The sequence below is a fragment of the Lagenorhynchus albirostris genome, chromosome 15 (genome assembly GCF_949774975.1).
Source record: "Lagenorhynchus albirostris chromosome 15, mLagAlb1.1, whole genome shotgun sequence".
In the NCBI taxonomy this organism is placed as follows: Eukaryota; Metazoa; Chordata; class Mammalia; order Artiodactyla; family Delphinidae; genus Lagenorhynchus; species Lagenorhynchus albirostris.
In genome coordinates, this window is record NC_083109.1 from 46,261,569 (window position 1) to 46,285,544 (window position 23,976).

At 46.3% G+C, this 23,976-nt stretch overlaps 1 protein-coding gene across 6 annotated transcripts in view; it reads left to right on the forward strand.

The window, feature by feature from the left end:
• Positions 1-3,944: 3,944 nt before the first annotated feature.
• Positions 3,945-23,976, forward strand: part of RALGAPA2 (Ral GTPase activating protein catalytic subunit alpha 2) — a 281,841-nt gene continuing 261,809 nt past the window's right edge. For all 6 annotated transcript variants that reach the window (XR_009535079.1, XR_009535080.1, XR_009535078.1 and 3 more), the window contains exon 1: positions 3,945-4,162. Coding sequence is in view for 3 of the 6 variants with exons in the window: in XM_060122391.1 (XP_059978374.1) it covers positions 4,057-4,162 (106 nt within the window). In the remaining 3 variants the exon portion in view is untranslated. The remainder of the gene's footprint in view (positions 4,163-23,976) is intronic.

Consider the following 23,976-nt stretch of genomic DNA (forward strand, 5'->3'; position numbering starts at 1 on the left):
CCTGGAAACCACAGAGCTGGCAGATCTAAGTATTTGGAATGATTCCAACTGTGGAAGTTAAGAAGACGAACAAATTGTCTCTGATAGCAATGACTGAGTTTTGGGGCAAGATATGGTCAAAATTAGATGGGGGAAGCCTACGAGGTATTTCTCCTTTGTTGCTAGTAGGAACACCAATGAAGGAAGAGATGCAGGGGGCCAGAGTGGTGGTGGGAGATAAATGATGGTTTCATAAACAATGAACAGTCTGTTTAAGGAGATGTGGATTAATGTACAGCATAGAGAATATAGTCAATAATATTGGAATAACTGTGTCTGATGACAATCTAGATGGTGACTAGATTATTATGGTGATCATTTCGTAATGCATAAAGATATTGAATCACTATGTTGTACACCTGAAACTAATAGAATATTGTGTGTCAATTATAACGCAATAAAAAGTAAGATGGGGAAAACTGAGGTATATTTTAGAAAGATTTCCGAGAAAAAAAGGGTAGAATTTTTTAAAATAAATTTTATGTATTTATGGCTGAGTTGGGTCTTTGTTGCTGCACGTGGGCTTTCTCTAGTTGCGGTGAGCAGGGGCCACTCTTTGTTGCGGTGCGTGGGCTTCTCATTGCGGTGGCTTCTCTTGTTGCGGAGCATGGGCTCTAGGTGTGCAGGCTTCAGTAGTTGTGGCACGTGGGCTCAGTAGTTGCGGCACACGGGCTTAGCTGCTCCATGGCATGTGGGATTGTCCCGGACCATGGCTCGAACCCGTATCCCCTACATTGGCAGGTGGATTCTTAACCACTGCACCACCAGGGAAGCCCAAGAAGGTTAGAATTTTAAAATATGGGTGCACGGTATGTTAATTAAATCAAACCCATTGTACTGAACAACATTCTCTAATTATGCTGACTGAGATATTAACGAATGAATGAATGAATGAAGTAAAATGAGAACATAGGACATTTTCTCATTACTTCTTATGGTGGCACAGCTCTGCATAGCACTGCCTTATGTGGATGGGCTGGGTTCAGTCAGCTACTCTCCGGTGTGCGCGTATGTGCAGAAATTTATTTTCACACAGTTCTGGAGTCCAGAAGTCTGAAATCAAAGTCAAGGTTAGGCTCCCTCTGGAAAACCCCTAGGGAGACTCCTTCCTGGCTCCTTCCAGCTTCTGGTGACTGCAGGGGTCACTTGGCTGTGGTCACATGACTCCAATCTCTGCCTCTGTTTTTACCTTCTTCTTTCTTTGTGTGCCTTCTCTTCTGTGTCTTATAAGGACACTCATTAGATTTAGGGCCCAGCCAGATAATCCAAGATGATTTCACCTTGAGATCCTTGACTTGACTACATCTGCAAAGATCCTTTTTCCAAAAAAAGTCACTATCACACATTCTGGGGATTAGGACATGGACATATCTGTTCACCCTGCTATACTGGTTATTATAAATAATGCTAAAGGAATAACCGTCCACATGTGGTTTTATATATTTGTGGAGGTATATCTTCAGAGTAGATTCGTAGAAGTAGGATTTGTGTCAAAGAGCAAGTTTCTGTAATTTGGCTAAATTCTCCCCCATAGGAGTTGTACTATTTTACACTCCTATTAGCTGTGTTTCTCTACAGCTTTGTTACCAGAGTGTGTTGTCAAATCATGTTTTTGTTTTTGCTTTTTTTTTGAAAACCCAAATAGCATTTCAGGGTAGTCTTAGTTTACATTGTAAATTTTTAACTCTTGATTTCATTACCTGTATTTATTGATGACAGCAGGACACTTTTTCAACAGTACTCAAGAGTCTACAAAATACTTGGCACTTTGAACCTCCAGGGATAAAAATCGATTGCAAAGCAGGTGATGTTCTCAAGAAGTTCAAAGTCTAGCAGGAATGATTTTGTGGAGCAACAGAGAATAAGAAGTGTTTTTATTTATTTTTATTTCACATGGAATATATATACATGGTGGGTGGGTGAAAAACCTCAAAATAATAACTTATGTTTCTTGATTATTTTAGAGAAGACCTGGAGTTCTACATTTTCATCAGTGAGTAAAGGCTAGATATGATGGATGAGATGAACCTGTATGCATGAATGCCTATTTCTGTTACTACCAAGTTTTGACCATGTCATGTGTTCACTGAACACTGTTGTTTATCTCTTCATTTATCTAGCTGCTCTGCCTCTCAACTAAATTGGAAGCTTTGGAGGTAAGGAGGCTGCATCTTATACAGCTTTTTATCCCCAAGGTTTAAACTCATGCCTTGCACATAGCAGGTGCTCAACAAATGTTTGACTTTGATGATAGGTTGACCTGCGATAGATAAATTGAATTCCCTAAGACAAGTGCATCCTATTTTTTTTCCATCAATGCAATGAAAGTTATCTTCCCCTAAAAGAATGGTGCGGTGAATATTGCGACTTACTATGTGTAGCCAGGTACAGGCTAAATTTCTGCAACAAAGACACCCAGAATGCTTTGACTTAAGAGAGAAGGTTATTTCACTCTTGTGACAGTCTTGGAGGGTTTGTGGTCCTGATGGAGAGGTCATCCAGGAACCCAGGCTGGTAGGACAGTTCTGTCATCCTGAGTGTGGGGCTTCCATCTCTGGGTCTGAGATTCATCCATGCCATTGGGTTTATTGGTTGTCTATTCCTTTTTACTGCTGAGTAACATTCCTTTGTATGAATATATCCCAGTTCTATCAATGCTATTTGATAACTTGAAAAATAGAGGATCTAACAACCAAGAGATATTTTTTGCATGCCTGGATTAAATATGTAGGATTATTTTAGCTTTTTATCCCATTTTATTTAACGAACTTTTATTGAGTGCTTCGAGGTCAAATACAGTGCCCAGCGATGAGGCTAGAAGGCTGTGTAAATCGCTGGCTCTTCCCCCAAGTTACAGTTTAGCCGAATGAGGAAAAGACAGTTGTGCTGTCCCAATTTGATGGATTTTAAACAGCCAGCTTAAGTGTTTGCTAAAATGTTGTCAAAATTTGAAGCATCAAAGGATCCAGATGCCAATAAATAACCCTGCAGATCTCCAGACCATCTTCCATCTCAAAGTCTTGCCTCAGGTTACAGGCACCTGGCCTTAAAAAGCATCCCAGCCTGAGAGTAAGGTCCCTCAGGTTCTATTTCTGGTTCTGCTACTGTATTGCTAGGTGGCCTTGCACAACACAGAGAACATGCACTTCCTACAAAGCAAGAGGCAAGACGTTGAGGAACCTGCCAGTGAGGCACTCTCACATCCCAAGTGAAGACGGGTCCCAGGAACCAAGGGGAGTGGGGCTGGCCTCCTCTCCCAGAGACTAGGCATGCCCTTCCCTACTGCCAAAGCCATTCATTTTAGTGTGTAATTGGAGCTCCGATTTTGGTATGATCAACGGGATTTCCACTCGCTCCCTCACTCCCTGTTGTGAGTTTCTGTGGTTCACGTTGCACTAGAGGGAACTGGGTGGGCGCACAGGCCGGAGACTACAGATACAGAAGCCTTGGGCCTCCTGGGGTAGGGGGCGGGCGGATGCTGCCCAGTGACCGGGACCCTGGAAATGTGGTCTCAGGGTCTCGCCTCCTGGAGAACTACCTTTCCCAGGAGCACTTGCGGCCCACGGAGGGGCGGAGAGGGGGCACGTGCTCAGAGCCGGCCCACTGACTCTCATCGCGCCGAAAGCGCGCCAGCCTGATTGGAGGGCTCTGTCGCGGTGCATCCCGGGACTTGGAGTACAGCGTGTGCGCGGGGCCCGCTTCTTTGTGATTCGCGGCGCCTCCTCGGAGCCCGGGCGCGCCCCCGCGAGGCGGGTCCAGACGACGCGCGCGTGCGCTGCGCCCAGGGGCCGGACGGCACCTCCCGTGGGGCGGGGCGATGGGTTTAGCGTCGACACCGCCTTCCTGCTCCGCCCCTCGCCGGCCAGGCCCGCCCCTCCTTCCTGGAGCCACAGCCGTAGCGGCGGCGGGCGGCGGCGGGCGGCCCGGGAGACACGCGCCGGCCTGACCCTATGCGGTGACTCGCGCGGCGCAGGCGCCTCCTGCCCCGCCGGCGGGGCCCGGGCTCCCCGCGGCGGGATGTTCTCCCGAAGGAGCCACGGGGATGTGAAGAAGTCCACGCAGAAGGTGCTGGACCCCAAGAAGGACGTGCTGACCCGCCTGAAGCACCTGCGGGCGCTGCTGGGTGAGGCGCGGCGCGGGCGGGGGTCGGGGCGGGATGCCGGGGCGGGGGGCGCAGACCCTCTGCCCGGGCCCCAGCGTTGTTCCCGGGAAGCGGGCAGCCTGGCCCGCGGGCTTGCCCGTCGCCCTCTAGTGTAAACTTACCCCAGATTCTCGCCGGGTGGCCTCGGGGCCGGGCGCGGCCGGGACGGTCCCCTCCCCAGCAAACCCTGGACGCCCGGGGGTCCTCTCACGCACACATCGAACTGTCATCTTCCCTCCCAGTTTTTAGTTTTTATTTTTAAGTCCGAGACCCTAAGTAAACTGAGACCCCAAGTGGTCCCAGCACGGACTTAATTGAACTGTCATCTCCTCCTCCCCCTCCACTTTAATTTTATTTTTACTTTTGAGTCCGATCCCCGAACAGACTGAGCCCCCAAGTGGCCCCGGGTTAAATTTAAGTGCCGTCTCTCTTCCCATGGGTCTGGCTGCTTCATTTTCTTTGTGTTCTTGGTGTGAAGGGGGCTCCTCGTGTCTGCTTGGAGGGAGGGGTGACTTTCCTGGGTTCAAGGAGGCTGCTTCTCCTTTATTGTCAGGATGACACTGATGGTTATGTGCCTTCTTCCGTTTTTATGAGCCCTCTGGGTGGAGATTCTGCAGAGCCCAGGTCGGCCTGCACTTGACCTGGGATGAAACTCACCCCTGTGGGTGTGAAGTGTTCCCAAGGCTTCCTCTCCCCTGCCACCTGTGATCTGTAGCTGGTTTGCTATGCTGTTTTGTTTTCTCTTCTTACCTCCTTAGTCTTAACTTGTGTTTAAGGTGGAAACACCTTTGCTGTCTATAGACAGGCTTGTCTTTGTGTTATTTGCGGGCTGAGAAAAAGATACTTTATGTTTCTTCTAGATGTCTTTTTTTTATTCTTAAAATGAGCAAAATCACCTGATTTAGGGCACAGAGTCTTAATGTGTCTGTCACTTGAGGAAATACGGTATAACAGAATTCATCATATAGGTGAGAATTTTAAATAAAGATCTTGTTCATGAGATTAAAATTTGCAGATGATTTCTATTTATACTCCGTGAAGTACCTCTAAGGAAAACAACAAATCCACACACCTGGTTTTGCCAGGTGAAGTTTTTTACATTCTCGGATTCCTTGAGAGTCCGCCCGTCTGGGTCAGCTTGGAATGAAATGTAAATTAAGTACTGTTAGAGGGATTAGTTTTCAAGACTTTTGAAAGTGAAATTTGGTGTTCTTGGTAAACTGAACTTTCTACTTCCTGTACTAAAATACCAGGAGCACACAGGACGCATTGTGTGGGGTTCTTAGTAGTGACTGATTAACACCTCCTGCAGGGACATTTTTTGATAAAGGAGAGTAGAGTGGTATTTTAAAGCAGTTGATACTTGGGACTTTTTCTGTGGTAGAGAGCTTGAACTTTTGTTCTGTCCAAGTCTACAGGATTAAGTTGGCTGCATTTTGCAAAGGCAGACGCAATTAAACCTTGATGTTCGTTTTCTTAGAGACACACAGTACATTGTTACTGTTCTGAGAAAGTAGTTAGTTTTCAAGGCTCTGTGGTTTCAGTTGAAGATGTGTGTCTTATTTTGAGGAACTTTCTTTTGTCCTTTCATTGAGCCATCTGACCTCAGTTTTGCAGCGTGGAGAGGCTCTTTGATATTTCCTTATGTATGTTGGTTTTTGTTGATGCATCGCTGGTGGACTGGCCCAGTTTACTTCATTTATTACTGTAATCTTATCTGTAGGTACTAGATTTTTGTAAATGTGTCTGAGGAGTTCTAGTTCATAATGTTTCATGTAAACTTTCACTTACGACTGTGGTTGAAAGGCTTTAAAGAAAAATAGTACAGCAACGTACTAGTCCCACCACGTCGCATATCCTACTGGTTTGCTACTTTAAGGAAAAGTCTACTAGGAAAAAAGTCCTTTTCATCTGAAAAATAGGATTTAGCTAAGATCAAGAAACTATTTGAATTGGGGTTGACATATACACACTACTATATGTAGAATAGATAACTAATGAGGACCTACTGTATAGCACAGGGAACTCTACTCAATACTCCGGAATGACTTATATGGGAAAAGAATCTAAAAAAGAGGGGATATATGTATATGTATATGTATAACTGATTCATTTTGCTGTACAGCAGAAACTAACACAACATTGTAAATCAACCATACACAAATAAAAATTAAAAAGAAAAAGAAGAAGAGACCAGATTTGTGGTTACCAGAGGCAGGGTGTGGGGGGATGATTGGATGAAGTTAGTCAAAAGGTACACACGTCCAGTTATAAAATAAGTCCTAGGAATGTAATGTACAGCATGGTAACTGTAATTAACACTCCTGTATGTTGCATATGGAAGTTGTTAAACGAGTAAATCCTAAGCATTCTCATCCCAAGGAAAAACGTTTTTTTTCCTATTTCATTCGTTTTGTATCTATACGAGATGATGGATGTTCACTAGACTTTCTGTGATAATCATTTCATGGTGTATGTAAGTCAAATCATTATGCTGTGCACCTTAAACTTATACAGTGCTACATGTCAGTTATGTCTCCATAAAACTGGGAGAAAAAAGTATATTTGCAAAAAAAAAAAAGAAACTATTTGAAGGAAATGAATAGAAATTATTATTGTATTTTTATTTGTATATTTTGATAATACTCTTGCTTTTCATATATTTTCCAGTGATAATAACGATGTTATTTTTTATTACATACAAAGTTAATAGCACTTGACCTGGATTTGTAGCCTGCAGCTGCATGAGTTTGGACCAATTACTCAGCCTGTCTTTGAATCTGTTTCTTTACTCTGTAAATGGGTATGGTGATGTCTGCCTCATAAAGGTTATTGGGAGTGTGATGTATAAGCCACTTCAGCTTGGAGTGGACATGTAACAGTTTCCTCTGTCATTACTGTTTTCCTGTCGTTAGTAGGATGGGACAAGCGTTTTGGTAGGTTGTCCCTTCTCCTTTCTTATTTTAATAATTGTGATGGATTTGCTCCCTCTTCATAAAAATTAGTCTGTATTTAAGACAGCTGGCTGAGAAAGATACAGTTAGCTGTGAAAGGTAGAGTATTTCTTCATATCATGGTAATGACTCCAGTTAGAACTTGCTTAGCTACTTTGACCTGCCTATATATTGTAGATTGGCCTGGTATTATTAACTTTATTTTATTTAATTTTAATTTAATTTAATTTTATTTTTTTGTGGTATGCGGACCTCTCACTGTTGTGGCCTCTCCCATTGTGGAGCATAGGCTCAGCGGCCATGGCTCACGGGCCCAGCCGCTCTGCGGCATGTGAGATCTTCCCGGACCGGGGCACGAACCCGTGTCCCCTGCCTCAGCAGGCGGACTCTCAACCACTGTGCCACCAGGGAAGCCCTTAACTTTATTTTAAAGGGGGAGGGGAAACTGAGACACAGGCAGGGCTTACTGGGGGCCAAGCCATGCACTCAACGTTGTGTATGTATTATGTAATTTAGAGGAAGAACAAAGAGCTGATAGGTCCCCTGACTCCCAGGTCTCCTTACATTGTTGAAATCATCCTTGGGAAAATAAATAAGTAAACAAAACAAAACTAAAAAATCATTCTGTAAACTGCTGTCTTGCTGCAGCAAAGATTCCATGTCTAATTACAAGTTGAGTGCCTACTGTGAGTCCCCAAATAGGATTTAGAAATGGTATTGATGTGGCAGGAAGAATAGATGTAAAATACCAGTAAGCACGTAGTGTGCTATGTAATTAAATAGTGGCTTATATACGGTGGACTCCATTATAGGATTTCTAGGGGCAGAAAAGATCATTAAGAACAAAGATAGGGGCATCTTGAAGGAGACCCTGAAGAATGGTTAGACTTGTTCTGTCCAATAGAAATAGATGTCAGCCACAGGTGTGATTAAAAATGCTCTGGTAGCCACATCTAAAAAAGTAAAAAGAAACAGGTGAAATTAATTTTACTAATATCTATATATTTTTAACCCCATACATCTAATATGTGTTAAATCAACAGGTAATGAAAGTAAAATGTTCAGTTTTTTCCATCATTTTTTGATAGCAAGTCTTTGAAATCCCATGTGTACTGTACGTGTGCAGCACGTCTCCGGTCGGGCCAGTGGCATTTCGAGAGCTCAGGAGCCACAGGTAGCCAGCGGCATGCTGGACAGAGCAGGGTTAGACTTGGGGAGAGTCGAGGGGGAGAGCATTTCGGGCCGAGGTGGGGAGGAGCTGGTGGTGGAAATACACAGTGATGATGCGGGAGGTTGAGGAACCTCGGGCACTGAGGATTGGGTGCTGGAACCCTGGCCCTGAGGGCGTCCACAGTGTCAGAGCAGTCACCAAAGTGGTGTGTAGGCCAGGGGTAAGGGCAGGACAGCGAGTTGGACTTCGGGGTCATGGGGGAGGGGAGGAGAGGTGGCCTGACCGGTAGGAGCTGAGGCAGGTTGGGGCCAGATCAGAAAGGGCCTTGTTTGCCGCAGTTAGAAGCTCAGATCTTATCCTGCAGGTGAGAGGGCCCATTGGAGAATTCTTAGCAGGTCGAATGGTAATATTCAAGCACTGCCTCTCTGCCGGCAGGGCCAGGATAAATGGACGGGGCCAGTGGGAAGGCAGGGAGACACTGAGAAGACTGGTGACGAAGGAACAGACAGGGGCTGAGGCCTGGAGAGGAGGGGCGGGGCCACGAAGGACCCTGTGGCAGGACAAGCGATTCTCAGGGAGGAATGAACATGAGGTTTGCAGAAGCTGGGCGAGGAGTGATTAATCTGAAGGAGAAGAGGTTTGGGGTCAGGGGCCACAGGCCAGTCAAATCTAGTGACACCAGGGTTCAGACCAAATATCTGGAACCAGAGAGGAGAGAACAGTTGCTCACAGAGGCTCTATATGCCCATAGAGCAAAACTCAACATTTTGACATGTTTCCTTTTGTGCATCTGTTGCTTTAAGTAGGGACAAGTTCACTTACAATTTTAAACGTTGCCTTTTAAGCTTACTTTTAGCATTTCCCCATGTTTTGTTCCTTTTATTTTTATTAACTACAGATGTTTGTTGAGGCGATGTACCATAATTTAGCTTACCATTTCTTGGGTAGTTAAATAGTTTCCTTCCTTCATCTCTCCCTCTTTTTTTCCTCTCTCCCTTTTTCTCTCTTTTTCTTTCTTTCTCTGGTGTAAATAATAACTACTTTGAACATCTTGGGAGGCGGCTTCTCCTGCATTTTGCATTATTTTCTTGGATTAGATTCCATGGAGGTCAGACTGCTGCGTTTCTGCCTCAACCCACAGTGCTGTCCCACAGTGCTGTCCTCAGTGTCGCTCCCATTGCCCTGCAGGCAGCGAGGGTTGAGGCGGCCACTTCCTTTGCAATCTGACTAGCAATAAACTGCGTTGTTAGAATTTGATAATTGGTGTTAGGTATTTGGGGGAGTGGAGGTGTCTTGGATAGAGCCAGAAGAGTTGGGAGGAGACTCTGGCTAACGACAGAGCAAGATGAGTTTGGTGCTGATGTGTGTTGAGTTTGAGAAGAAGGTGAGATACAAATGGAACTGTCTGGGAGGTGCTGGATGTGGTGTCTGGAGCTTAATGAGGGGTTAGAAAGCTATGGCATGGTTATTAGCATTGTGATCTCACTGGATCGTCCTACAACCTGTGATGAAGGTAGTGTTCCCACCCCCGACCTCGAGATGGGGAGACTGAGGCTCCCGGAGGTGGGCTCCTTGTCTGCCAGCTCCCTGTCTCTAAGGGGCAGAGGTGGGGGTCATAGGATTATACAGCCCGTGTCGAGCTTTTGCTAGTTACCTGACGCAAGCATATTTACATACCAGAAAATATATTTACCCACCAGAGTGAATGTTAACTTGTAAACAAAAGCCAAGTAGTTTTTGCGCGTCTCCCAGAAATGTTGCTTTGAGTTTTGCTGCTCTCTGCCTAGTCTGCTTTACCGTATTCTTCTAGGGAGACTTGAGGCCATATTTGACTTGAACATGGCAGAAGATAAAAAGACTCCTTCTGTGTTTTCGTGTTCACTGACCTCTCCGTGCCCTTGGCAGGCCTTACAGGTGGTAAAATATTTGCATGGACATTAGTGCCACATGGACATTCTGCAACCAGAGCAAAGCTGGGGGTATAACTCCAGGCCCTTCAGACAGTCTTGGGATGGTTTCTCTCAGTTGACCTCGTCTTAATTAAAGCGATTTTGCCCTAATGCTTCCTTTGCTCATTTTTCACCGGTTAGTAACATTTTATATCTGTAACTTCTGGAATGTAAAATGAACTTTGGACACATATATGTCACACAAATACGCCGTCCCTGCTCCTAGTGCTTGAAATTGTCTAGCCTTCTGAAGTGAGAAAGGTGGACCTAGGATAAAAGTCTGACTGAGCTCAGATGTTTTGTTTGAGATAACTAGAAAAGGTTGCCTTTGACCTTTTATTCTGGGAAGAGAGATAATTGGTAGGTCTGGAATATTTTGATGTAAACTTTTATAATTTGTACTTTTATTTTGTTTGTAAGTGCTTTATTTGCAGATGGACATAAATACTTTTACTAGCTGTTTAGAGCACTGATCTTTGGTCTCTAAGTGCCACAGATGAAACTAGAGAACAGTTTATTGCTTTCAAAATAGCAAATTGATTCAATTTAAATTTTAAAATTATTTTTAAAAGAAGGAATATGTTACTCTACTGTAAAATCAAGAATAATTAATATATAAATGTAGTAAGCAACTATCTTGTTCTTGGATTTTTAAAAAATTCAGTTTCACGTACATTTTTTTGAGTCCGTGTGTGTGTGTGTGTGTGTGTGTGTGTGTGTGTGTGTGTGTGTGTGTGTGTGTCTGCTTGGTAGGGCTGTGTCTTCAGAGATCAATAAGGCACAAGCCCAGGATTTACTGTTTGTTAGGGGAGACAGACAGGTAAACAGCTGCATTTACCACGAGGATGTTAGTGCTGGGGTGTGGGGATGGGGTAGGGGTGGGGGAGTGCGTGTGGTGGGTGGGACTGTACAGGTGGCTGCAGGTGTAGAGGAGGCACAGCAGAAGGGCCCCTTGGAGAGGCTGCCAGTGCTTCCTTAGGGGTGCGGGGCTGAGGTGGGTCTGGAGTAATGAACACGGGTTTCCCAGGTGGGCAGGCTGGGGGCAAGGGGACTGCCGAGAGAGGAGCTTGTGCAGAGGTGATGGTGTGGCCACCACGTGGCTAAGTGCACACTGTCCTTTACCCTGTGCCATGGGTGGACGTTTGGAATCCGGGGAAGAGTTTTAAGCAGAGGAGCCACCAAATCCAGTGCCTTCCCTCGGTGATAGTCCAGGAGTCCCAGTCTCCCTGAGGTTTGAAACATGAATTCCTGGCGGGTGAGAGCTCCCATGCATTTGGATTACAGACCAGGAGGATGTAGCCTGGGCTGCCAGTGTTCATCTTTCCCTCCATGTGGGGAGCACACACCTCAAATTGAATTCACAGTCAGAGGGAAGCAGAGTGGAGAGATGGAGAGTGAGGAGTGTCCGTGGACCCTGTGTGAGCTGAGGGGCTCAGCCCTGTCTGTGCCATCCCCACCCCGAGCTTCTCAGTTGTAGGAGCCTGGAGCACCCTGTTTTTGCTCTAGCCGGCTTGAGTCATATAAGATTTCTGGGCCTTGCAATGGGAAGAGTACACATTAATATGCCAGGAAGAGACTGGGAAATTACAGATTGAGGATGGATGGGTCTGTGTGTGTATGTGTATATATATTTATATATATATAAATATAAATATATATGATGTGTATCTATATAAATAAAATGGGCACAGTTTAAGTGATGTGGATGCTGCCTGCCCTTCCACTCAGCGACCATGTGCCTGCCTGGCGGCATGAGGAGGGACAAGGGACTTCGCTGTGTCCTCAGAGGTCTTCTTTCCTTCATGTCTGTCACTGTGGGAACATCTTCCCTGCTGGGTGTGCCGCTCATGTTTAAGGGTAATTGTGATTTTCTCCATTTTTACCTTTCACGTGACTTAACCCCACCTAAGACGTAACTTGACTGTATCCATAGCTCACATTCATGTAGCACTTCACGCTTTTGCAAATGTTTTCTCGTATTCTCATTTGATCAAATTGCTGTCTTAAGGATTTATTACCCTCTAGGTTCTTAGCAGAGCTTTGTTTCTGCATTAGTTCTGAATCCTCATTCCAGAATTTTAACTTTGATATTTAGCAAAGAGATGTTTCATAACGATTTTATGTCCTTTATGTTGTTTTAGAAACTGAAACCACGTCTGAAAGATACTGAACACTATTTTAAAAGTAGTTGTAATCTTTAACAGTAAATATGTACTTTGATTTTGCAACTGTGGTTTAGTTAAAAAAAAATTCCTTTTGAAAAAGATAAGGAACCCGTTGATGTTGTCTTGTGTTTGAGTTTCAGTGATGTCATTTATTTATTGAGGCTCAACCTGGCTTTCAAGGGCACAGGAGGTACTAGGGACGATGCTTGTGCCCAGCTGTGGGAGCTGTGAGGGTGAGCATTCAGATCAGCTGTGCTCCGGGGAGCACCACTGGCCGTTGCTCCCAATGCTGCCCTTGGATTCACCACCACTGTGTAGCCAAAGCTGAGCTCCTCCTGGGCTCCTCCCAGCCAGTTACTGAACACGCGGGGGTACTGATGTGGCCGTTCCTTTGAGACCCAGATGCCTCTGAAGGGAGACTTTGTCTCAAGGGCTCCCTGTTGGCCTGGCCGGCAGCTTTTCAGACCTGTGCTGCCTCTTCCTCCTCAGCCCTCCTCCCCTCCCCTCTTCTGGGGTCAGACCTCCCTTCTCAGGTCCTCCCCTTCATCCTTCACAGACAGCTCCCTCAGTAAACCTCCTGCGTGTCCACTCCTGTCTTGGTGTCTGCTTTTCGGAGAACCCAAACTAATATGCCGTCCCTTTTCCCAGAGGTGTCATCCAACCTGTCATGTAAAATTCTTCCAGGAGCCGGCAGAGGTATATTACATCTTCACACAAAGTGTCTTCGTCCCTTTTCGCTGAAATGATCTTTCCTCAGAATTCCCATAGCATTTTGTGCCTTCCATTTGGCATTTATAGCCTTTGGTTTTGTATTCTACTTATCTGCGTTCTGCCTGATCTCTCTCACTAAGTGATATTGATACTAAATAACGTTGAGAACACCAGCAGCTTTTTGTACATCTTGATTCCTTTTGGTGACATACTTTCTTATTTGTAATAATAATAAGTAGCATTTAATCAGCGCTTTCCATGTGCCAAGTACCGCAGAAACACTTCACATGTGTTGATGCATTTAATCCTCTCCCAAGTGGGATAGGGAATGTTATTATCCCCATTTTACCAATAAGACCCAGAGCAGTTGAGAACGTTGCCTACGGTTGCACAGCTAGTAAGTGACAGAGTCAGGATTTGAACCCAGGCAGCTGGCTCCAGAGTCCCTTTATTCGTTTAACAGTTATTTTTTATCCAACCCCAACCATGTGCCAGGCATTGTACACAGCACTGGGCACGCCTGAGCTTGCATTCTGAAAAACCAAGAATGTGATTTCCACATAGATGGATCTCAGTCTGGGGGAGAGTAGCGGCCACCGCTATGGATGTTTAGAAAAATTTCTAGAAGCCTTCCTACCCCAGCCAGAAGTTCCCATCATTAAAGTAATGATTCAAGGGACTTCCCTGGCGGTCCAGTGGCTAAGACTCTGCGCTTCCAGTGCAGGGGGCGTGGGTTCGATCCCTGGTTGGGGAACTAAGATGCTATATGGCGCGTGGCACAGCCAGAAAAAAAAAAAAAAAGATTCAAGACCACGAATTAAGTTCTCCTGACAGAGCCCTCTCTCCTCCCATGTGTGCGTGCACTGTCAGACCCACCCCCTGGATCCAAGGGGAAGAGCTTTAAGAAAGGACGATTTCTGTGGACAAAAGGGAGAAGAGGTTGGGGAAACCTTGACTGGGGTGGAGGCTGAGGGCCAGTGGGGCCAGAGGGCTGTGGGTAAGGACAGGCTTGGGTGAGGCTTAGGCAAGTACCCCAGATATTTTTTCATGGAAACAAAATGAGAGAGACACTGTTGTCAAATTTTAAATTTACAAAAACCAAAACTGTATTACCATCCCCCGAAAAGGGCCTGTTATAACTAGTGGTGAACATTCTTCCAGTGAAATCTTGATAGTATTTTCAGGACTGCATGGAAGAGAGGGGAGCTGAGGACACATGTTGCTTCCTTACAGCTTTCTAAAGGGGTTAGCGTGTTTTCATTCTGTCTGGTCATATTTCCGGTGCCGACAGTGTAAACCTCTTTATTCCATGGATTCTGTATCTGATAAGATGAGGATGTGTTTGGGCCAGAGAGGCTTGGTAGAGTAGAGCTTATGCTGAGCTCCCAGAGTGGGAGTAAAGTATTACATAGTCTTTCTGTGTATGTGTGTGTGTATGTGTGTGCGCGTGTGTGTATGCATGTGTGTGTATGTGTGTGCGTGTGTCATGTTGCAGATACTTACTTTTGAGAGAATGGTTCCATTCCTTTCTTCCTGCTCCTAAAATAAATACATATACAAACATATCATCTTTAACTGAAGTAAAAAGTAAATAATGAACTGGAAAAATAACTTGAAACTTAGAGGAGAGGAAATAGTTATATCCCCCAAACATAAAGAGCTCCTACATATTAATAGGAAAAATTATAATAAATAGATATTCAAAATGTATGTGTATACGTAAGTCACAAATGAAGAAATGACACCTAGGGAGATGGCCTTTGCCCCCAAACGGAACAGTGACTGCAGACAGAAAAGAGAAGAGGGGAGAGAAAGAAGCCGTGCTGGAGAGGAGAAGCCAGCCGTGGCCGGGGAGCCCTAGCTGTCACACGTGGCTGGTCCGTCCTTGTTGCAGCAGTGGGTCCTGATAAGAAGACAGGCCAGGACCGCCGTGGCCAGTGGGGCAGGAATGCTTGAGTGCGCCAGACGTGAGATGGGGCCACACAGCAGACCCAGCTTATGATAGTGTGTAGATGCGCTTACTACGTCGCCCCAAATTCTAGTAAGAGCCAAAGAGTAGGTATCTTTGAAAGTGCCCTGATGCTGACAAGAAATGGAGATCAGCCAGTGGCTGGAAATGAATGAGCACAGGAAAACGTTGATGGGTCAGTGCAATGTTAATTAATCTCTGAATGGTGAGAAAGGCAGCAGACGGGCTCAGTTTCAGGTACCTGCTAAATTAGAACGCTGTTTGTGCTCTAAGTTGTGTTTCTTTTTTTAAGAACTTGAGCCATTTCAAAATAAATTTTGTTTGTTTGTTTTGGCTACCCCCCCACAGCTTGGAGGATCTCAGTTCCCTGACCCGGGATTGAACCTGGGCCTTAGGTAGTGAAAGCCCGAATCCTAACCACTAGACCACCACGGGACTCCCTCTAGGTTGTTTCTTAATGCAAAGGCCTGAGGGAGTCTTGGTCTTTGGCTCAGTGTTAATTGAAAAGACGTGTGGTTTTTAGGACCTGGTGTTGCTGCTGAGCGTGCGCCGAAGGGGAGTCTGCTCCGCGGTCGGTGATCAGTCCAGGTTTAAACAGGACTTGACGTGTGCTAAGGCCACCAGGTCTTGTAAGTGAACCTGCCGGTGATTGGAAATTTCATCACCTTTTTGCATTCAGAGGTGTCACACCTTTGCTTGTTCCTATTCAGTTCAAGCTGTTGAGTGGCTGGACAGAGACCGTTTCTTCCTGCCCGACCTATCATTTTTCTACCCTTTCCAGTAAATGACAATTAGAGAAACATAGCTTTCTCTAAAGACAGCAGAAGTCCTCTACACCTAGATCATTACAAGGCATTATGTACAACGTACGTGTTATTACAGAAGAGGTCTAACGCCAATGTTGGGCAGAGGAAATTTAAATTATTTTCTGTTTTTAGGGCATTTTAGTCTTGGCAAAGATACTACTGTACGTATTGTTTAGGTCTTCAATGTTCTTCAAGTTTCAAAAGTAAGACACGTTTGGAGGAAACTATGGCCGATGTCATGTCTGCTGTTCTTTTTTATGGTACATAGTCAGGCTTTGAAAACAAGTTCTTTCTAAATACTCTGGCAGCTTTTTTTTTCTGAAATGAATAATAGTTTTTTCTGAAAAATAGTAGTTGTGTTCTGGTTATAAAATTTTACATACTCATTATAAACATTTGAATAATACGAATAAGCAAAAAATAATTTAAGTATGAAAAAGCTCTTCACATTCTGCAGTCCTCTGATAACCATTGTTAAAATTTTGGTAAACATGCTTTCTGTTCTTGTTGTTGCTTACGTGCAGCCTCTCTCTGTGTCTTGTAGGTACACACATAAACACAGTCTTACATGAATAGTTGTTATACGTGGGCTGACACTGTATTTTTGACCTAACACGCCTTGGACATTTTTCACATGAGTAAGTGAAGGCTTACATGATACTTAAATGGCCCTATCGTGTCCCACTGGACTCAGGCAACAAATTATCCACTGCCCATTCTTCAGGTTGGCAGTTCCAGGCCCTTCCATGCTGTCAGCAGACCCTGGCTTGGGGGGAGCAGGGTGACTGCCCGGTGGCCAGAGGGGCCTTTGGTTTCTTATATGAGGATGAGTGGGACTGACGGTGTTGCAGCTGCTGATGCGGCAGGGGACAGTGGGATGATTTTCTGGAAGTAAAGAGAGCTCCTTGGGGAGGGCCGTCTCAATCTCTGCGGAATTAGGTTCATAGAAAGGCCGCCCTTTTAACCTATCATGGAGGAAGGCCATTCCCCTTGCAAGCTGGCTCTGGTGTCCTAAATAAACCAACTTCTGGGTCCTCTCAGGGGTTTAGTATCTATTTAGTTCCGGGACTTCTACCAGCTCTCTCTTATGGACTTAAAAACCTTGTGTTTCCAGGTGTACTTCCCTGCCCCTCCTCCATCACTTTCAGCTAACGTTAGACGTACTTAGGTAAGCGGTGCGGGAGCCGGACTGCCTGGGTTCGAGTCCTGGCGGGGACCTAACCTCTCTGACCCTCACCTGGTGGTGGGACAGTACCTGCTTCCTAGGGCTGTTGGAGGTTTAATTGAGTTAATATATACAAAGCCCTTTTGTAAGCCGTTATTATGCTTATTAATAATAATTATTTGACGTAAGTAAGACGGCTCTCTGCCCTCAGCACCACTTTTCTGCTGCCTTACTTGTTAGAAATGGAGCGGGAGAGGTTACCATTTAGCTCCTGTTTTATCTATTTCTATCTCCAACTCTTTCCCTAGTGAGTGGTTTTGACTGTAATATAGGCCAATTCAGATCAAGAAAAGTAGAAGTAGTTATGCATCGCCTTAAAAAATCGGATGAAACTTGATTCCTACGAAAGAAATAGATATATGAAAATATAAACTGTTATGTATAAATTAAACTACAAGGATATATTGTACAACACAGGGAATGTAGCCAATATTTTATAATAAAGTATAACCTTTAAAAACTGTGAAATACTATATTGTATACCTGTAACATAATACTGTACATCAACTATACTTCATAAAAAATACATGTATATGGGCTTCCCTGGTGGCGCAGTGGTTGAGAGTCCACCTGCCGATGCAGGGGACACGGGGTCGTGCCCCGGTCTGGGAAGATCCCACATGCCGCGGAGCGGCTGGGCCCGTGAGCCACGGCCACTGAGCCTGCGCATCCAGAGCCCGTGCTCCGCAACGGGAGAGGCCCCAACAGTGGCCCGCGTACTGCAAAAAAAAAAAAAAAATACACGTATATAAAACACATTAGATTTGAACATTATATTTCATTGGTGTATATATTTTTGTTTTATTGTGTTGGCACTTGATAGCCGTTAAAAATAATGTTTGAGTCCTGCTTTTGAGACAGGTGTGTCAAAAATGTTTAAGATAAAAGTAGCTCTACTTTTAAAAATTAGAGCTCTGGGTACGTGGAGTATATCGTTATCAGAATCACTTTTACATGGGGACTATCAGTCCAGGATAACAGAGTGTTAACATCTTTCTGACTTCTAAGAATTTTACTTTCTGCACCTAGCTACCATATAGGTATAAAGAAATGAAAATAATACATCTTAGGAAACGAAGTGGGATGAATATAACTTCTACAACCTTTCACTTATACTAGGATTTGTTTCCTGTTCTGTCAGATTTTACTTCAGTATCTACAAGGATGTTTTTGGATATGGGTAACAGAAAACCCAAATATAAACATAAATGATGAAGAATTTTTTCTCCTATAGAAAGCGGTCCCAAAGCAGGTGGCCCCCCGAGCCAGCTGGCCCGGCAGCTCAGTGACGTGCCCATCCGCACGCTCTCCCCTCCCTGCTTTGCCCTCTTTAGTGTCCTCTGCATGGCAGGTTTGTCCCCTCAGTGGCAAAATGAACTGCAGGCATCGTACCTGGACGGAACAGCGTCCAGAGGCAGGAAGAAAGAAGCACTCCTGCTTTGTGTCCCTTTAAGAACAATGACCCGTTTCCAGGCATCTCCACCAGAATTCTTCCCCTTGCTTGTTGGCCAGCACTGGGTCACAGGCTTGAGTCTAAACTCATAGCTGGCAGGGGACTAATGCCACAGTAATTGGCTCAGCAGCATCAGGTCCCACCCCCACGAAGGGCACACGGATTTGCGGGGTGGATGGTCCCTGAACAAACAGGGGCTCCATTAGGAAGAGGAAGGGTCTGCCGTGGGAGTGGCTGGGCGAGGGGGCAGGAGGGAAACCGGGAGCGTTTGCTCCAGGCCACTCTCGCTTTCAGTTTAAATTCTACAGAGATAGAACAGTCCAACATGGCTGTAATAATGTATGTAGGAAACACAGTTATCAGCAGAGCTAAAATGCGAGTTCATTTCATTTCCTACAAACAGGAATATGTGGTTTAGGCCTCCAAGTGCTTCCAAAAGTATTATGTCGGCGTTCTAGGCTCCTCTTCCTTCCGTGGCGCTTGGGCACAGAGGTGCATGCGCACCAGCTATTGGCCCCAGAGAGGGCTGAGAACTGGATGAATAGTGTGGAGCCCCGTAAAGTGGGGGTTGGGGATGCTTGGTTGAGTTGGTGAGTGGGTTTAAAGTGCTTGTTTTATTATACAGCATCAGTTGCACATGTACAAAACATTCTTTCACATCTATTCAGTACTTAAACCAACAACTTAAAAAAATCTTTGCTATCTGGCACATGACCTGTGCTCAAATAAATACTTTCGGTTGAATTAAGGGTGAAACTGACTGGGTTTTTTTTTTTTTTTCGGTACGCGGGCCTCTCACTGTTGTGGCCTCTCCCGTTGCGGAGCACAGGCTCTGGACGCGCAGGCTCAGCGGCCATGGCTCACAGGCCTAGTCGCTCCGCGGCGTGTGGGATCCTCCCGGACTGGGGCACGAACCCGTGTCCCCTGCATCGGCAGGCGGACTCTAAACCACTGCGCCACCAGGGAAGCCCCGACTGGGGTTTTATGGAGTGAATATGATGCAGGGGGAAGGGAGGTGATTGAGGGACAATCACAGGGCTGATTAAAAAGATGGATCGTGGAAACCAAATTAGGAAGAAAAAAAGAAGTGAAGACTTCAGAGGGGTCATAGATCATGAAAGAGTGGTGAGATCATTGGATTGAAGGACCCAGGATGGTCGAAGAGTTGTTGGAATTAGGTTTCCAGAAGGAGGGAGCAGGGGAGGTAGGGAGAATGGGTTCAGAATTGGGAGGCAGGGAGGTTAGAGGGATGCCCGGGCGGGCCTGGGGGCAGAGGTTGCGGAGGGGGCATGGAGGACAACCTCAGTGGAGATAAGGAAGTTGGGCATCACCTGTGTAAATGTGGAAATCAGTGCTGGCTATGAGGGCAAAGACAGTGAGCCAGGCCCTGAAATCTTCTGGAGAGCGTCCTGGGGGCGGGTGGGCGGGTGTAGACTGTAGCCACTGAAGCCAGAGCCTCCATCTGCCATGCAGGTTAGCGTCCCCATCCACACGAGGATTTTGTATTTGCATGTAATCAGCACAAGGACATTTTTAGGTCTGCACATAGATGCATTTTCAGATGTGAATTTCTCTTTAATAATAATGATGACCATAAAAGTATTGAGTTACCACTGAAGCATAGTCAGCATACCTGCTGTCTTATGACCCGAATACCTGCTGAGTCTTGAAAGGGCTTCATTATGAGGACTTTACCTCCTCACCAGGTGAGTTCCAGGTCGGTTACCTGCCCTTGGAACAGCATTGCACACAGGAGGTTCTAAAACCTACCGGCTGGTGTCAGAAAAAGGAGTCCCTGCCTGCACTCTAGTTAGTGTTGCAGAAACTTTCTGTTGAGGAAAGTGTGTATCAGCTGGCAGCTCTTGTTATTCGGACCCATATTGTCTCCTTTTCCTTCTTTGACGGAGGTGACAATGTGTCGTACTTGGGGCACCTCTTCACGGGCTTGCCGGCTCTCATGGCCGGTGAAACTTCTTGGTGATGAGTTGCTTTTTCTTCCCCACCAACATTTTCACAGCAACGGTGCAAGACAACCCATCCCAAACCTCAGGCTTACAGAGACCTTAGGGCAACAAGCATCTGTTTTATTCCCTCACCTATCTGCATTGCTACGTGCTACTGCCCTGGCTGCAGGTTGCCTGGGGTTGGGTCCTGCTCTGCTCCATGAGTTTCCTCATTTCCTTTGTTTTTGTTTTTTAACTTTTTATTGGAGTATAGTTGATTTACAATGTTGTGTTAGTTTCAGGTGTACAGGAAAGTGAATCAGTTATACATGTACATATATCCACTCTTTTAAGATTCTTTTCCCATACAGGTTATTACAGAGTATTGAGTAGAGTTCTCTGTGCTGTTACAGTAGGTCCTTATTAATTATCTATTTTGTATATAGTAGTGTGTATACGTCAATCCCAGTCTCTTTGAACCAGAGACTACTTGACACTCTCCAGCCACTGCTGCCTCGGGCTTCTAATGACTGGTTGTCCACAGCAGGTCGGGAGAACAGCCCCAGATCAGTGTGGGTGGGCATTTTCTAAAGGAGTGGATGGAGGGCGGGAATAGTTCGTGGCATTATTACAAAGTACTTAACGCAAGAGGGAAGGAGGGTGGGGAGCTAGGCAGTTGTGAAAAGGTGGAATCTGTAAAGCTGGCTGCTGGTTGCTTCTCTGTGGTCAGTGTGAATGCACTTGCCTGGGTTTTGTGATGCCAGCCAGGCAGCGTGCTAGCGTCGGTGCCAAACACACCCAGGCTCATCACCTCAAAGGTGGTCTACAGCCTGGGCTCTGTACCTGGGGACTTCCCCTCCTTCCCGCTTCCTTGCTGGCCCCACGAGGCCATGGGGAGGTTGCTGTGAGATCATTGTGGGGAGCCGGCCTGCGTCTCCCCTCGTGTCTTACCTGTCCTCTCATCCCCCTGCTCTTCTCCCTCAGGCTCTCCTGCACATCCCATCCCCGAGGGGACGACGTATTTCTCTGTATTCCTGACCCAATTTCTGGTTTTGACTTCTTCCGTCTGTTTCTGAGGCCTTTGTGTAGCTCAGGTTTGAGCTGGAGACCCGGACAGGAGTCTCTGACTGGCCTGATACCTTGGGCAGGTTACAGACGATTCTGAACCTGAGGTTTCTTTGTCTTAACCACACCTGCCCCATCCCCCTCACAGGGTTGTGGTGAGGGTCAAATAAAATACAGTCATGAAAGTGTGTCTTTCAAAGCGTAAATGTACAGTGTTTTTAATGTTCCCAACCTCCCCGGGTGGCCTTGTCACTCCCTGCTTTGATGCCCTGCCTGAGCTTCAGGCATGCTGCCGTCTCCGTTACTCGCTTGTGTTCCTGTACCCTGGAGGGCCCTGCACTGTATTCTCTTGGAATTTCCCAAATGGCGCAGGGCTATTTGGCAGGGCTCAGGACTCAGTCTTGTTTGAATGAACAGATGAAGAGTGTCTTTCGAAAGGAAGTTTGTGGTCATAGGCTTTTTTTTTGTTATTTTCCTGAGCAGTCTTCCTCCTATATATCTTTGGTTCTCGAAGTCACCTTGTTACAAAGTAGACCTGTGATACTCCCTTGTGTCCCCTTCTGCAGGACGCTAACTCCCAGTGCCCGCCTTCTCCAAGATCTATGCTTTGTAAATATTCATCTGATGAGTCTTGTTTTTCAAAAACAAGACAGATCGTGGAAACAGTCTAGGTTTTGAAGTAGAGATAGAAAATATTTGATATTTATTTTTTGTTTGTTCATTTAACAAATGTGTGTCAAGTACCTTTCAGGTACCAAACTCTATTCCTGGGGCTGGAAGTACAGCAGGGAACCAAACAGATGTGATTCCTGCCCATATGTGGCTTCCATTCTAGTGGAGTGCCGGTCGGTGGAGAAGTAAAGGAATAAATGAGACAGTCTCCACTAATCTTAAGTGCTGTGAGCAGGGATCACGTGAAGGGGACTCCCAGACCAGTGAGGAGTCCTCACATGGGTAAATAAACTAGTAGTTACAGATGTTACACCCTTCGTTCACTGTGTGCTGGGTGACCTGGAGGGCGTCTGCTTGTCTTGTCCTGAGGACTTTAAGCTCCATCCACTGCTAACCCACAAGGAAGACAGTGAATGGCTGAGGAGGAAGATGGCTGCCGCCTGGACTCTGGCCTCATGAGGGTGTCTCTGTCTGCATGAAGCCCCTCAGCCTTGACGAGGACCCTCTTTGCTCAGGTCGCTGACACTCGAGTGTTTCTGAGGGACCGGGGAGGCGAGGGAAGGTAGACTGTTGGTGGCCCATAACCTTTCTGTGCTGTCTTGCCATACCTGTGTACCCATGTCCTCAGCGTGGGGATGCTTTGCTCGCTGCGGCCCATTCACAGGCGAGCAGCTGGCCGCCCACCCGCCAGACTCCGTGAAGGAGGAGGTGGGTGATGGAGGCCATGCTTGGGGACACGGGGGCTCCTTAGATTTCTCTGTGGAGGGTGTGTGGGGTCCCAGCTCTGAAGGATGAGAAGGAATGAGCTGGATGAAGATCAGGGTGGGGAACACATGTGGGAAGCTTGGGAGATGGAAAGAAGCCACGGCAGCCAGAGTGCAGGGCGCAGGGAGAGTGGTGTGGGACGGACTTGGCCTTGAGTGGAGGAAAGCCCGCAGGGCCGCCAGGCTATGGTAAAGGGTTTGGATTTTATTGTAAGCAGAACTGGAGGCCGTTGGAAGGTTTTGAGTAAAAGAATGGTCTGATTTGGTTTATTCCATTTTACTGTTGACGGCAGTGTGGAGAGGGGACGGTGGAGGGGAAGTGGGGATGCGGGGACCCTGGGCGGGGATGGGTGGCGGGCAGGGATGGGGGTGCAGTGTCTGGTGGGTCTGTGGAGGAGCCCACATCCCGGACACGGGTTGGGAAGGAGCTGGGAGGAGCCGGGATGGGGACTAGGTTTCGGCTTGAGCAGCGCAGTGGGTGGTTCCTGCGGGAAGAGCAGAAAGTGAGGGTGAGAACGAGAAGCCTTCAGACCCTCACTTGGAGCAGGGGCCGCGAGAGCTGGGGCTGCAGAGCCGAATCGGGCGTCCTCAGCAGAGGGTTGACATTTCTCTCCTAATAACCCCAAGGATCTGAAGAAGGTCAGGCCACTTTTTCCCATCGGCATGAGAGCTGATGGGTTACAAGTTGTGGTCACTGTCCTGTGATTGTATATTATAGGCTGTTTCTTTTATTTAGTTCGTTCAAGAAAATATTGAGCTAAATGCTATATTCGCTGCAGGGGCCTGATGATGCTGAGACACACAGGAGGTCTGTGAGGGTGGGGACTGTCTCTAACAGAGGAGACAGACCCTTCCATCAGAACTAAGTCAGGAGCTGCACCAAGAGTGGAGTACAGTGTGACACCATCTAGGACGGGGAGGCATAGGGCTGTGGGCCCCAGAGCAGAGG